This window comes from Hetaerina americana, unplaced genomic scaffold (genome assembly GCF_022747635.1).
Source record: "Hetaerina americana unplaced genomic scaffold, ioHetAmer1.1.p SCAF_59, whole genome shotgun sequence".
Lineage (NCBI taxonomy): Eukaryota > Metazoa > Arthropoda > Insecta > Odonata > Calopterygidae > Hetaerina > Hetaerina americana.
The window spans coordinates 1,332,465-1,348,739 of record NW_027287194.1 but is presented as its reverse complement, the minus strand read 5'-3'; the positions used below and the strand labels follow the sequence as shown (position 1 = coordinate 1,348,739).

The 16,275-nt window shown below is 41.3% G+C and overlaps 1 protein-coding gene across 1 annotated transcript in view; it reads left to right on the top strand.

Annotated features, from left to right (window-relative positions):
* The first annotated feature begins 4,982 nt into the window (after window positions 1-4,982).
* Window positions 4,983-16,275, top strand: part of LOC139694898 (pH-sensitive chloride channel 2-like) — a 59,052-nt gene continuing 47,759 nt past the window's right edge. The window contains 1 exon segment of the mRNA XM_071593400.1: window positions 4,983-5,050. Coding sequence (XP_071449501.1) covers window positions 4,983-5,050 — 68 coding nt within the window.

Sequence of the window (16,275 nt, the reverse complement as noted above, 5' to 3'; positions counted from 1 at the left end):
AGACTTGAGCGGAGCACCGCAGCAAAATTAATCCTCTAATTGATAGCTGATATTACCAAGATGGTCGTAAACAATCGTAAATCCTGGGATCACTATTATTTCGATTAAACCTTCGTATTGAGTCTCCTATCTTCTAATCCCTTCATGTATTCATATTTCTTCTTTTGACATCTGCCATTACTTTTGTCATGTGACTCACCCACTGGGAATTTCACGCGTACTACCATTCCATGTACGACCAGACCTCGATAAATATCATGTCTCTCCAATGAAAGAGCAACTCAACATTCTCCTCGACCACAGGCCTCTCTTCATCAGTTTCTTCTTCCTCCCTTCATCTCCAATCCAGCATCCCTATCCCATTCCTCCCCCCCTCCCTCGTTTGCCTAGCATTCTCCCCTCTCTTGCAGTCTTCCACATCCCACTGCCGATAAATGTGCTCTGCATCCATTTTTCCTACCGCCCCATAATATCTCCCAGTAATCCCCTCTCCTCCCCTATTACTACGCCTAGCACTTCCTCGTTTGTTTTCTTTTCTGTCCATTACACCTTCTTCATCCTTCTCCACACCCTTTTTCCAAAAACATCCAATCCCGCTTATTACCATGCTTCGATGTCACGTTGCGGGGCCGTACACAACTACGCTCCATATCAATGTTTTAACGAGCCTTTTCTTAACATCTTTTATCAAATCCCTGTTAACAATTCCCTCCCTCTCGTGATGGCTTATTTTCCAACCGTAATTCTTCTCCTTACATCCCTACACTTAGATCATACTGGTCGAAGACACTTCAATGTCACGTAGATTGGTCTACCCACTCTAGTTTTTTCCCTCCTTTTTTAACATTTAACTTAGCCTTTCTCTATCCCGGAATCGAAAAACCTTTTATGAAAATAAGTTAAGATGACAAACCGGTTTATTTTAAACTATCGTTTAAAATGTACATCTTGTCGAGTAGGGTAAATCTTGGACGTTAAAAATGGTAATTTTCTTTAGCCATGAATGACCTACCATGACACTTGGACGACTCCGAGAGGATTGGAACGGTGCTTGGGCTTCCCTCCTCGTGGATGGACCAAGTTTGATTCCCGTAGGGGAGCTGGATATTTTCCAATGGTATCTCGATCCCTACTTGGACTGCTGCGTGGGGAGCACTTCAACTGAAGTGCGGTATCCATCAGATGGGACCTTAAACTTTGTGTGAACCTCTGTAGAACTTATCGTTGAGGGTAGGCTGATATTATCTATCTTTCCATCTCCAATCCAAAGAGTCGTGGATTCAATGCGTGGATTCGACAGAGTAGTCTCGTATTTCGTACCTTAAGGTTCGTACTTCACATGGATTCTTCTTATGGATAAAAACATTGAATTGTGTTCTAACTATTCCCTATGATTTTTTTCCAGACGCTTCGATACTTAGCTTCTAGATTATTCAAGAGACGAAGGTAACGATCCTTTGTTATTTGAAAAGGTGATTCAAAATTTCGTAAAAGGTAATGATAAGTAATGTAATATGTCATTGGTTTTTAATTCTTAGCCCATTTTTTTCTTTTGCCATTATGGTTTAAAGCTTTTGTCGCGAAATCATGGAAACGGAAGAATTCAATGAATCACATCCGTTTAGTCCAGGATTGTTTCCGCACATCTTCTCTGTGGCCATTAATGCTCTCTTTCATATGACGATGATAGTAAAACATAGCTTCCTCGTGTATCTTTTTATTGAAATCCAATGTCTAAGACTTTACAAGTATTGCACAGTGCCTACAGAGCCACACGCTCTTATGCGGCACTTTAGGACGGCTAACTCTAGAAGAATTATGGATAAAAGTTGCTGAAATATATGCCATTCTCGCGAAAAACTGATATTATGTGCGCAATGGTATAAAGAGTTGAAATTGTATTAACACAACAGTAACTATCCACCCTTGGTTTAAGTAATATCAATTAATATTTGGGGAGAAAAAGCCAAAATCGAGTATCTTCAAAATTGGTTCCTCAAAACTGATTCAGAGTGAACTTAAGAATACGTTTCAAAAAGCAATAACAATTTCCTAGAGTGTTTGCAAACTGTATATTGACATCATGTATATCTGTTTAGAAACTGTGAATGGACGGTTGAGGTATTATTTGTTAGCACTCATTAATACAGGAGCAGAGAAGGCACGTGAACCCGTGCAGTCTCGATCCAACCTCATTTTGAGTTAAATAAAAAATTCTCGCGGTAGCCGAATAGAGGAAGGGTGTAAGAAAATCACCGCCAGGGTTTTGCGGCTGATGGGAATTACTCTCTGTCGATTTTTCATTGTTTTCCGCAATTACCCGCGGACTTAGGATTGAAATGGGCAAGCAGTATAGAATAATTATTTGAGCCAGCGAGTTTATGCGTATCTTTCAGGTCGCGAAAAGATTGAAATTGAAGAAAGACGACGCCTTATCTACATCTACACAATACCTCGCAAGCCGTCACAAGTAAGTGTGGAATGGCAAGTGGGAGGTCATCAGCCATGCTATATATATTCACTCTATTTCCTCATGCACCCCGCGATCCACCAAAAACCCGCGTGGCAAGGGGGCGACCGAACACCAATCAATCGACATACCTACACACGTATTACGAGTATTACATGCTTAGCGGCTATTCCTATGCTTACCCAAAGAGGGCAGGAAAAATCATTAAAAAAGGGCAGGCACACACATTCAATTTAAGAGACTTATCGCCGGTCAGTATTCTATGCATTCCGGACGGACAATTCACAAACACAATAGACTATATATACATTCGCATAGGAATGAAAGTGGGCGATGAATTTGTAAAATCAGTTGGGTGTATTGATGACCAAGCTTTAGTTTGTCAGTCAGCCAAGGGTCTGCAAGCATTGTTTAGTGAATTGGAAATTCAGTGCGACAGGTATGGGATGAGAATCAATATTAATAACATAAAGGTTATGCGATTTTCTAGAAAGAAAAAGGCTAAGCTAAACATTAAAATAGGAGGGCAAAAACTAGAGCAGGTAGAACAGTTTACGTATCTCGTAGTATTTTGGACCAAAACGGTCAAAGTGGTGGGGACGTAAGGAGAAGAATTGCGTCAGGCAAAGAGGCTTTCAAAAGAAGGAGGGAGTTGATGACGGGGACGTTGAGTAAGGATGTTAAGAAAAGACTCTTGAAAACTTTGATATGGAGCGTAGCTATGTACGGCAAGAATGGAGAAGGTGAAATGGACAGAGAAGAAAATAAACGAGGAAGTACTTGGTATGGTGGGCGAAGAGAGGGGTTTGTTGGGAGAAATCCTATTGAGGCAGGAAAAGCAGAAGGAAGGGGGTATTGACCGGCAGCGGGATATTGAAGACTGTAATAGAGGGGAGAATATTAGGCAAACGAGGAAAGGGAAGGAACAGGATAGGGATGTTGGACGGGATGAAGGGAGGAAGGAAGTACTCAGAGCTGAAGAGGGACCTGATGTAGAGTAGGATGTTGTGTTTTGCTAGGGGCCACAAATTATTTTATTAGTAATTACGTCCATCCAAAAACCTACCTTAACCGGTAGATTACTTAATAATAATAATACATTCGCCCACGCCCCACCCGGCACAAGGGCGCACGGCCGGGGGTGTTAGGACGCTAGACTAATAAAGCGTTTTTAGTGGGAAAATTAATCCTGTTTACCACTATTTTCGACAGCGCGTACCTATTACTTTCTTAAATCAATAGGCAGGCGCGAGGGGAGGAACTTCTTATGTGTTCGTCCGATGTCTTCATTCTTCGCCTTCAGTTCGTGCTCTTTGGCTTTCCTTGAGACGCCTCTTTGAACGCCGTCGGAATCGACAGAATGTTCGCCCTGAGGTCATTGCTTCTCCCCTTCCTTCCTCCCACAAGTTTTTCTTACTCTTCCCTCGACGTGTTTCTCTTACGCAATCCATACTATGGCGATCTGGAATAAAATAGCGCCTTATCTCACTCCATGCTTAATTTTTGGTGACAACAAAATAGTGAATCAAATTCGTTGATTCGCACGTATTGGGTTTGAAAAAAAATTGCGCCGACTTGATCTGTTTACTCGATCATCCGACTTATCGCCTACTTGTCTCTTTTCCGTGTTTAACTGGCGGCGTCCGGCCTTGGTGACGTCCCGGAGAGTGTCGTGTGACGCCCGCCGATGGTTCACTAACCGTCATTTTCGACTCGAATTGTCAGGTGATATCGACTTCCTTTTTTTATTTGGTTTGCTGCCGTAGAGTCGATGGATGGATGATTACTTAAGAGGATACACTCTCCCGTCTCAGGGTCTGCTTTCCACACTCCCTTATCGTTCTGCGATGCTTCTTCTTTTATTCTCTTTTACTCGTAGTGACCTAACACCCCCCGCCACACGCCATTGCGGCGGCTTGCGGGGTATTGTGTGGATGTAGAAGAGAGGCAAAGATATGTGGGATGCTCAGTCTGTGTCCACCCAGACCAACCAATCATGAACGATATACTAACAAGTAATAATTAAAATTTGAGTTCTAAAAAGAAGAAAATCTATAAACATTTAAATTTATGAGATATGGTTTCCAGGGGTCCTTCTTTATTTAGTCCAAAGAACGCCAAGTATTGTTTAATCTTAAATACTGTGATAATCTCTTGTGCCCAAAGATATGGTGTAAACTAGTGGTGTGCCTACAAACCATTTTCTCAAGAACCTCTTTCCCTTCAATTACGAGGCATATTCGAAAAGTAACGATTGTTTTCTTATACTCAAATCTTGGCGAGTCAGAATAAAGTTGTGCGAATGCAGCGCCACCAATTCATTTTTCCGAAGTCACTGAATTTATTATTTTTATTAAGTAATCGCTTGCCTGTTGGTTAATGCAAATACGTAACAATGTCCGCGAAAATCGTTGCTTCCGCGATTTGCTTAAATTACTTTATCTGATTCGATTTTTGTCTGCAAAAGAATCATCAGCTGGCCAAATTCATCGGGAGTTTTGCCTAGTTTATAATGAGTGAAGGAAAAGACGATGGTCTCAAGACTTCAAAAAAGGCCTCGCAAATGGCCATGATGAAGAGGTGAGTGGCGGGCCAAGTAACCAGACCGGTGGAATCGCTCTACAAATAGACCAACGACTACGATCTGATCTGCGATTGACAGTTGGTGCTCTCCGGCTGCTATATTGACTCTTGTCGGACGCCCCACTATTTACTAGAATGCAACTGAAAACTTCGGATATCACAAATTGCGTGCAAGATGAGTACCGGACATTCTTACCGACCAACACAAAGAGCATAGATGATGAGTGGACGAGCGTATTTTTGACTATTATTTCCGGTTTCAACCATTTCTTCTTCTTGCACTTGAAACGGTAGCTAAGTGATTTGAAGACGACGAGAAACTCGAGACGGCGAACTTCTATGCCGTCTGGGAATTTTAAAAGCTGGTGCAGCTATACGAATAGTGCTTAGAAGTAAATGGCGATTGCGAATGTCGAAAGCGAAGTTGGAAACTACAATCGACAAGAAAAACTTTTTCCTAACGAACATATTTTTTTGATGATCAAACGGACCTAACTTTAAAAAAAATAACCCTCATAATTCACTAAACGTGTGTGCAGTGAGTTCGGCGGTGACATTCGCGGAACGCCTTGTATATCTGCTTGTCTCGCCACGAAGTGAGTTCTGTTTTCGACAGAGAAAAGGACGACCTACATTCATTTCTGTTCCTTCCAAGAGATAATCTTTTCGTAGAATATTTCGTATTCTCTGGTTAATGAGCTGCGCAGCGGTGGACTAATTAAGGCTTCTGGGCAAATGGCTGACCTGAGTTTCGGCAGCATGGTCAAGGCTCATGCGTCAAACACGACCGGGGTCACGCTATCCGGAACGGTAATGAGGGAAAAACTGTCAGTTATGTTACCACTTCCTCTTCAATGGGTTGCGGTAGAAACACGCCAGCGAAGGTGATACAAAACAAAATAAAACACATGAGGGGAGATCATATCTAAACGACCTCAATTGTTTTTATAACGATTTAGTGTTAAAAAGTGTTATCACTAGTATTTCCCAGGAACTCCTTAGTTTACTGTAGAGCTATACAAAATAACAGAAAGCGACCTGGTTCATATCCATATGACTTTCTTTGATACATTTAAATTTCAAAGAATGATCAGCGAACCACACTTTTAATACAAGTTAAAATGAAAGAAGTTGAAAATTCGCCTGCCATATGTGTAACGGTTTTGCTTGTCTTCAATGAAAGTTATCAACTCTTATCTTTCTTTAATTATTACCAATCACTGTAGAATAAATGGGGCAAACTGCTCGGCGAATGAGTTCGTTTTGAAACAATAAGGATCGTCTGGTATTAAACAAGCACAAGATGACAGGGATGTTGAGTGGAGTGAGATATTAAACATCATATTCCTCAGTATTTTAATCCTCAGATTGATTTACTACAGCCCTCTCTTCTTCTTTACTCAGTATTAATTCCCTGATATCTTTTCTGTTTTACGTCCTTAATTTGTTTCCTTTGTACAAGGTCTGTACCAAAAGTAGTAGGATTTATTTTTTCCCGGATAGACGGATGGATGGGCGGCGATTTCTTTAGTCTCCCTCTCTCTCCAGCGGCCGGGTTCGAGGGAGAGGAGTCTCAGGAAAGGCTAGAAGCCGTTGGCCGGTGGCTCCCAGCCTTTGCGGAATGCGGATGGTTCGTTAGCCAAACCTTTTTAACGTGACCTCGCTACATTCTGTCTTAAACCGGTTATTGGAAATGCACTACGCCAACAAATTTTGCGTGGAACTGGGCAAAATACTCATGCCATGCTCACGGAAAGCAAGAGTGAAGGCTTTTTTGAACAGGGATCGCAGATTAAGTGTTCGCATGGTTTTGGTGAACTTGGCATTCCTAAACGTGATGTGCATCGACTTATGACTGAAACAAATGACCATGAGAAAGGTGTTTGCCAAGTTAGTGCCGCGAGTGCTCTCGGACGAACGAAAGGAAACTCACCCTCTTCTCGACCATGTGAGTGATGATCCAAGTATTTTGGACAATGCCATAGTACACAGTTAGGCAGAGGCAACGTCCAGCGGTTGAACTCCGACTCTTGACCACTTCAATGCCGGCCAGATGGGAAGCAGATTCGCTCAGGTGGTCCTGACTTCACGATATACTTAGATCGGGAGAAAACAACACACAAGTCGATGCAGTATTCCTGGATTTCAAAAAAGCCTTCGACTAAGTCCCACACAATAAACTGTTACATAAACTTAAATACTATGGAATCTATGTGGAATACTGTGTAATACTATGGAAGACAGGAATGAAGAGCACTGACAAGCATTTCATCGAAAATTTGAAGAGGTGCGATTCGCCTTGTTTCTGATCCCCAGGAGAACGGTGGCCATGAAGGCTTTTACGTCCTTTCTGTCCCATCTGACATTTAAGATTAACAGGATCCACACGGTATTGTTTTTATTTATTTTAGTACCCTGCAAGCCACCACCAGAGTGTGTGGCAGGGTGTGAATACACACCAGACTAATTTTGACCCGAATATGACCCCTACCGCGGTCGACCAATGTTATTCTGATCCCCTGTCGTTCGTGGAAAAAATAACCTTATTAAATCAATATGACCTACGTTTAATCTCTCTAATTTGATTGACATGATCTCTCCAACCGGAGTACGATGGGGGTAGTAATACATTGTCAACATCACTTCTAAAGGGACCCTCTTCCAAATCAAAGGATGAAATGCAAGAGATTTAGAAAACGGGGAACGCATAAAACGGTCCGATTCTTGCTGCAAAGTGTGTTAAAGCTTAATTTAAGTTCTACAGTTCAGGTGGTGAAGTGTTTGGAAAAGAATCGTTTTATATCACTCAATATATTCGAGAATCCATGTAGTTTTTCAAATTTCGATTCTGTTACCTCTCGAGAGTACGTTACGGTTACCAGTGATTACAAAATTAAAAATGGAAATTCAGAAGTTTAAATACAGATAGATACTTGAGTACCCTGCAAGCCACCACTTAGGTACGTGGCAGGGGGTGATGAGACACCAGACTAATTTTAAAACAATATTCTTTTCCCTCTCAGGGCGGTCGAACAAAGTTATTATGATCCCCAATTTTTCGTGGAAAAATGACATCTTTAATCTATCTGTCCTACACTTAACCTCTCTAATATTATTGACATGGTCTCACCTACCGTAGTACTATGTAGGTAATAATACAATTTCGTCATCACTGCTAAAGTAACTTCCTTCCAATTTATGCAAGAGATTTAATCTGTAATTTCACCTTCGGTAAGTGAGTGATTCCCACCCTGGTTCCTCTAATAATGTTGATAGGCTGCTAAGTAAATCATAGCATCGTTGCCTTCTTCTTCTTCTTATTATGACGAGATTAATGAGAGTAAATTATCATTGGGCTTTTGTGCCTCTTCTTGTGACTTCACGGTACATGGAACGGAACTGAGTCCCGGAATTTTCCCGTCCCGTTAGACCCGAATGGCGGAAGAAACACATACGCTCTGCCTGCGGCCCTCGGATGTCCCAGGGATGTCTCGAATACAGGTGTCTTGCTGACTGAGGACCACATGTTTATTAGGTTAAGTTGGCCGCGTAGACAAATTAGATAGACAGGTAGAGTGGGCAGGCATGTTAGACAGGTAGGTTAGACAGGTAAGGTAGACAGGTAAGGTGGGCAGGTAAGGTAGGTAATTAGATAGATAGGATAGGCAGGTAGGGTAGGCAAGTGGAGTAGGTAGGTAGAGCTGGTAGGTAGGGTTAGTAATTGGCATGGCATGACTATAACGTTTAGTTGACAACGAAGAGTCTCGCGCGGGCAAAGCTTTTGCAACGCTGTCCCGTCTAATCATGCAATTGATACGTGTTCGATTATGAGTCCAATCTCACAGCTGGGGATCTCGACATCCAGTAATCTTTGTGAGCATAGCTTATCAAGTTGCTATACCCACATAGACAGTGTCGTGGTGAACCGTTTGCGTCCTATTATTGCAGCAAGCCATTGGCCATTTATTCAAGAGTAAGTAGTTTCTTTTTGCTCGTGTTGAAATCACCTCTGCTTCACCTTCTTCATACATCCAGCCTTCGCACAATTATCTTAGTTTTTGTACAATTAAACCTCGTCTCATTTCCTTATCCATTTAGGCTCCCAAATGTTTGGAAGAGTAACACGTCTGGAAGATGTGTTCCCATTATGAGGGTAAAAAAGAAAGTTTACTCTTCCACCTTACAGATTTAATATTTCAAGGCCATGGTTTCGGTGCTGCGCATCATCACCAGGTGAAAGGGAACGGCTTGGAGGGTGTGTATGCACGCCATTTTTATCTTGGTGCAGTTGTAAATGTATAATAGGGTTTAACGCGCACCCTTAATTTTTTTAGAAATACTGGCAGCATGCAGAAACACAGCTTCCTTTTTTCAATTCAAATTGAATTGAAATAAGGAAGTTATGTTATCTGTACTTAGAACGGAACGGGTAATGGTGTTTCTAAATAGATTCAGTTTTTAACACATGTGGTCTGGACGGACGCTGGCAAAGTATGCTTACAAAGAGCATGATTTCTGATTACCGCGCAAATCCAAGCATCGGAAGAGGCCTCTATTGTTCTTAATAGCCAGAATTTGGCTGCAATCCAGCTGTTCGCCAGTTGCAGCGCTCTCAGACAAAATGGAGGGCTCGGGCATTTCTCTTCGTGATTAATAGAAACGTATTTTTGCAGTGAACTCTCCCTTATCCTGAAATGTCAAAATTTATTAAGTACTGATGTTTTGGAATAAAATAAAAGATAAAAAATATATATATTATAAAATACAGGGTCCGTAAATAAATATCGTGACTTGTTAGCTGTAGCCTCAACGGAGCGGTGGATGGGGGTCCGACCGGTAAGCTCGGTAGAGGAGTCCCCCACCACTCAGGCGCACTTTAGTTTAGTCACCTCCGGGCATACGTTGAGACATGAGGTGGATTTTCGTGGCGTGTGATTGTTTGTGGTGTCGTCGCGCCGGCATGGAGCGCACCGTCAAGCAACGCCACGCTGTGAAGTTTTGCGTTAAACTCGGGAAATCCGCGTCGGAGACCCTTGAACTGATTAAAGAGGCTTATGGGGATGATTCTTTAAGCCGCACAAGAGTTTTTGAGTGGTATAAAATATTAAAGGAAGTTCGAGAGCACGTCGAATACGAGCACCGCGTCGGACGCCCGACGACCGCTCGAACCGATGCTCAGGTGGCCAAAGTGAAAAAGTTTTGTACTCTGACGGGCGTTTAACAATCGCTCTTATATAATGGTGAAACCGGCGTTTCAGTCAGAATCGTCCACACAATTGTAACAGAGGATCTTGCGATGAGGAAAGTGTGCGCGAAGCAGGTGCCGAAAGTCTTGAGCGAGGAATAAAACCAATCGCGGGTGGAAATTTCGCAAGACATTTTGGGCTGCGTCCAGGAAGATGAAGATTTTCTTGAAAACGTTATTGCCTCAAAAGATAGCTCAAAAGGAGCTCAAAGGATATCGGTTTGACTCCATCGAGGCGGTTAAAGCGGTGACGACAAAGGCTCTCAACAGTGTTCTGGAAACTGACTTCCAGCGGGCTTTTGACGAGTGGCAGGCGAGCCGAACTAAGTGTATCGATGTAGGCGGAATGTATTTTGAAGATTATTAAGCAATTGTAATGATAACTGCAATAAAGTTTGATTTTTGGAACCAATCCCGATACTTTATGTACGGACCCTGTAGATGAGATCGACCATTTTCAGACGGTGAAATACTTGGGTGTTACACTGGCTTCAATCCCTTGATGGATTAAACACATTAGAACAATATTAGGCTTAGCCTTCAAGAAGTTAAGCTTAATTAGACGAGTTTTTGGAAAAATGAATGAAAAATTTAAAAAAAGTTATTTCTCTGTAGTTGGGCCACGTCTTGGAATCTGCGCCAAGTATCTGGGATCCACAGAAGGAAAGGTTATCTATGATTTAAAAAAAGCGTAGCGGTCTTTTAAAAAAAATCCGCCAATTTTTTTAAAAGACCGCTACGAGAAGAGAGTAGGCATGACGGGCATATTGAAGTATTTGGTATGGGAGCCCCTTGATAGAATACGAAGAGGATAGGTAAGACTTAAAAGGCTTTTTGGAAGCTGCAGGATACTTGAGTTTTCTTGCAACACCGAGGTAATTATGAGCAATTTTTATTATTGCTCCAAATTATATCGGTAGGTTCGGCCATCGGAATAATGAAATAAAAGAATCAGGCACCGTCACAGACAAATTCAAGTCCTCATTCTTCTCTCGGAAACCATACGTAATCTTAAAATTCGCACCCCACCATCTGAGTGGATTTAATTTAAAATTCAAACTTGATAATTTGCTCAGGCACACCAATTATTACATGATGCACGAAGGCGTTTGTGTGCAAAATTATTTTTCATAATTTATGATGATTCTTTCACTCTAAAGTCAGTATCTTTGGATGATAATGCTGCTCAGAAATGAGCACATGCCCTTAAAAAGGTTTTGCAACATTAGAGGTCTGTCAAATAAATACGCGAACTAAGGCTATAAAAACTTTATTTTGCAAAATTAGTCTACATCGATTTTTACCCCTTCAAAGTACTCTCCATTCGTTGCTATGCACTTATTCCATCTTCTTATTTTCCAATGTTTAAAGTACCCTTGGAAGTCCTTGGCGATTGGGCTTTTTAGTTTTCACATCGTTTCTTGCTTTTCAGAAAATAAATACATGGTTATTCCACATATGTTTTTTATTAAACACGACCCGGGTTTCGACTTACAAAGTCATCATCAAGTGAATCGTAACCCGGGTCATGTTTAATAAAAAACATATGTGGAATAACCATGTATTTATTTTCTGAAATGAATCGCTTCCACAAAGTGACGCCTGAAACATTTCTTTTTTCTTGCTTTATTGTGTCCACATCTTCCCAGTGATGTCCCCTCATTACATGTTTCCATTTTTGGAATGGGAAAAAGTCGCATGGCATACACTGGCGAACAATCTATGCTGAATGTAAAAGTGCATTGTCATAGTGTGCAGTAGGCCGTCATGTTCGGTTAAAATAGCGTGCATTGTTGATTTTCTTAGATTCAGTTCATCAGCTATCATTCGAACAGTTTTTCGACGATCGGTGAGGACAAGGGACCGCACACGATCAATGTTGTCGTCAACACAGGTGATTGAAGGTCGTCCAGGCCTTGTATCGTCCGTGGCGTCTCATCGGCCATCTTTAAAATGCTTAATCCACTTGAAAACGGATGTTTTCTTCAGAGCATTATCACCGTAAACAGCTGTCAACATTTCAGTAATTTCTTGATAACTTTTACCGTACTTCACCAACAAATTTGGTGTTGATTAGTTGCTGCGTGATTTCGTCAATTTCCATTTTCGACGAACAGTAAAAACAAGGACTACAGAAACTAATATAACTGGCACCATGCACGCACAGCTCGACGATCCGCCAAGCAGACAGACATGGCTCCTCATTGGGTCTCATGGAACCAGCACCGCTATTGCACGAGGCTATAGTCCGTGTCATGGCCGCCAGATTTCACCAGTTCGCGCATTTATTGCATAGACCACGTACTTCCTGTTTCATCAAATTTCTAAGGTGAAGGACTCCATGTTACGTCTGAGACCTGTTCTTAACTATGTAGGCACTGATTTTTGCAGTGGGTCAGTTAGGGTAATCACCAACTGTGAGTGTGATGAATTATATCAGTGGCATACGTTTTTTTGGTCAAGGGGGGTGTTAAAGGTGACGCGTGTTAGCAGAGAGTGTTGGAGAGTGGAGCGTTGAGAGATTGAGAGTTTTTCCACAATATAATATTTCTGAATAATCTCATTGTAGTTACAAAAAATCAACATTCTCCATCCCGCAGATGATGCCACAGTAGCAGCGGAAAAGCCAGAGGACCTCCAAGCAACTCTTGAATGCTATGGATCAAATACTTGGTGAATATAATATGAGCATTAACAAGAGGTAAACTAAACTCCTTTAGTGTGACAGAGGTAAGCCCGGTCGATCGCGAAGGGAAGTTGGTCTCCTGCGGATAAACAACTTTTTTTGACGAAATGAAATTTAAGAAAAATGGCGGGTATCACAATTCATGGAATGAATCCAGTGCAAATTTGAATTGTTCATCTACTCTTGGCAGCAGTAATACTTGGGATGAAAGATCGTCAATTGGAGTCACGGTTGATTCCGGCAAACTCGGCCGCCCCGACCGCTGCTCATCGTGGACGTTTTCCCGGGCATCAAAAACTCCCTGCATCACTCCCGCAAGTTTTTGATGTTTTTACACTTCTCACCGTACACTTCCACTAATGGCGATGAATTTATATCAGAGAAGCAGTCGTCAGTTGGCTTTGCGACACGGTGGGAGAAAGGTACGAAGCCGGTATGAAAAAGCTGCTAACAAGGACGCAAAAAGTGATTGATCACCAAGGCGACTGTGTAGGAAAATTGATAAATGTTCAACCTTTCCTACGATGCACGCAAAGTTGAGAATAAATTTGATTTTTCATGAAAAAAATAGGAGACCTTACTTTTCGAATCGCCCTCGTAACTCTAAAGCAAAGAAGAACTAAATGGATTGGTCGCAGCAGATTAGTTAGAAACTAAACAGAAGGGAATAAAGTTGGTGGGAAGAATCTACGAGGAAGACCAAGGAACAAGTGAATGGAAAACCAAATAAGAATGGCTTTGTGGACAGATCGCCTTTCAGAGGAGGGGGTGAGGGAATTAACAGTGGATAGAGAAGAATGGAAGGGCTGAAGCAAACCAATCCCACGATTGAAATACTGGTAGTGATGATGAGGAGCGCATTGCAGGCGAGCCGCTTTAAGCTGTCCAGTCCACCGTGAACGATGAAAAAACCTGACATGACTACTCCACAAACCAGGATGAGCGTCTCTTTGAGGATTCAAACGCTCAGCAGAAATCCGATTTATCATTTCTTACTGTTTTTTATTATTATAAAAATACAATACACCCAAGGTATAACCTTGAGTGGAAATGGATTCTATGCGCGCGAGGGTTGAGCGAAAATAGAAACTATGCATGTTGCCTTACCAACGTGTCACAAATCTCGGGAGTACCTTTTACACGAGGGTTGTCATTTATATTTTGAGCCCGGACTAACCTAAGTGCTTTAGGCGCCAACTGACGTTTCCATATAAAATGTTGACCATTTTTACGCTAACTGTCGTCAGAACATTTTGTCGGTTGATCATAGCTTGTCTTGTTTGCAGTGACTCGAAAATTTTGTCTACGCAAAAAAATGGAATTGACTCGTAAACACTTTCGTGCGATAATTTTTTACGAATTTCGACGTAGATTATTAAGACAGGAGGGCATCAACCTCCTTACTCCCACTTTTGACGATGAAGCCACATCGTTTGCCACTGTGAAACCCTGGTTTAACGAATTACACTATGGCCACCGTTCGCTGAGCGACGAAATTCGTGAAGGTCGTCTATAATCAGTTGTTGTGCCAGAAATCATTGATGCTGTGCAAGAACTAGTAAATGAAGATCGTCATGTGAGTTATCGTGAGATTGAATCCTTGGGGATTAGTATGACGAGCATCAATAAGATATTGCATGAATATTTAGCTGTGAAAAAAATTTTGTTCGCGTTGGATCCCGCATAATTTGACAAAAGCTCAAAAAGATGCTCGTGTCAATGGGTGCACAGAAATGGTCAACAAATACAACCGCGGTGCATCAAAAGCTATGTATAACATCTACACAGGTGACGAATCTTGGATCCGTACGTATGACCCCGAAATAATAAAGCGATCCACTGTATGGGTCTTCCAAGACGTGCCAAATCCGAGAAAAGTGATTTGTGCACGGAGCACATCGAAGCAAATGATCACCTGTTTCTTCGGAATAACTGGACATGTCGCAACCGTACTGTTGGAGCAAGATAGAACGGTAAATTCTAAATGGTACACGAGCATTTGTTTGCCAGAAGTGATTGGTAAAATACGGTAAAAGAAATGGCAACGAAGGATCATTCTTCATCATGATAGTGCAAGCTCTCACTGATCGGCTTAAACAACGAACCATCTATATGACTGGCCAAAACGTCGAATTAATGGGTCATCTTCCATATAGCCCTGATATAGCACCAAATGACTTCTTTTTATTCCCGTTCATCTAGTCAAAACTGCTAGGCCAGTATTTTTCGATGCCTGAAGTTGTTTGTGATACATTCATAAACCATATTTAGGAGGTGCCTCAATCGGAGTGGAAAAAGTATTACGAAAATGGTTCTCGCGCATGCGAAAGTGTATTGATTATCATGGAGAATGCTCCGAAAAGTAATAAAGCCATTTTCAAGAATAAATTGCTGCCTTTTCATTATTAGGCTGAAAATATAAAGAGCAACTCTCGTGTCTGCGGTTGTCCTATCTTACCTGTATGAACGTTGTTGAAACGTGAATATTTTGTAAGTTGAAATGTGTACGTTTAATCAATAATTTCAAATATAAAAATGCTGCTTCGTCTAAAAAACTTGAAACTTAGTTATTGAGCATATATAAATCACAGTAATTAAAATTAATTTGGTTACTTTTTCAAATTTTTTGACGTTTTAGTGAGTCTTCTTCAATTCTGCTGAGTGACTGCCGACAATGAAAGTGGTCTCGTAACGAGGGGAAAGTGGTCTCGTGATTCCGATTTTAAATCTTCCTGTAAGTCTTTTCCAAAACATTTTCTCAGATTCGAGCGCGATATCAAATTTCTAAATGCTCTCCTATAATATAACAATTTTGTTGCATTCTCGGTTGTTCAGTAACCCTGTGGTAGACCATATGAGTGTTTCTTTTGTGTCATTTGGCATAAAACAACGGCGTCGGATGAATCTTCTAATTCTAAAAAAATCGTAAACTTTTCGATGACGGGCAAAATTTACTAAAATCTTTAACGTTGGTGTGAATCAGGTGGCATTTTGCAATTTTTTTTAAAAAGTAAAATATTTAACACATTTGAAAAATTATCTTTTTAATTTTAGACAATGGTCCCGCTGTAAGTCAGCTTTTTTGGGCTATAATACTGCTTAACAATGAACCCCCATGATCGAAAAAAAAGGTCGAATGTAATTAATGGATTTTTCAACGTGCCTCCTGTTTCGTGAAATTTCTTAGGTGAAGGACTCCTTGTAACGTCCAAGACTTAAATCATGTGGCACTGATTTTTACAGCAGTTTAGGGGTGCCCTCAACCATTGGTGTAATGGTTTGTGACTGCGG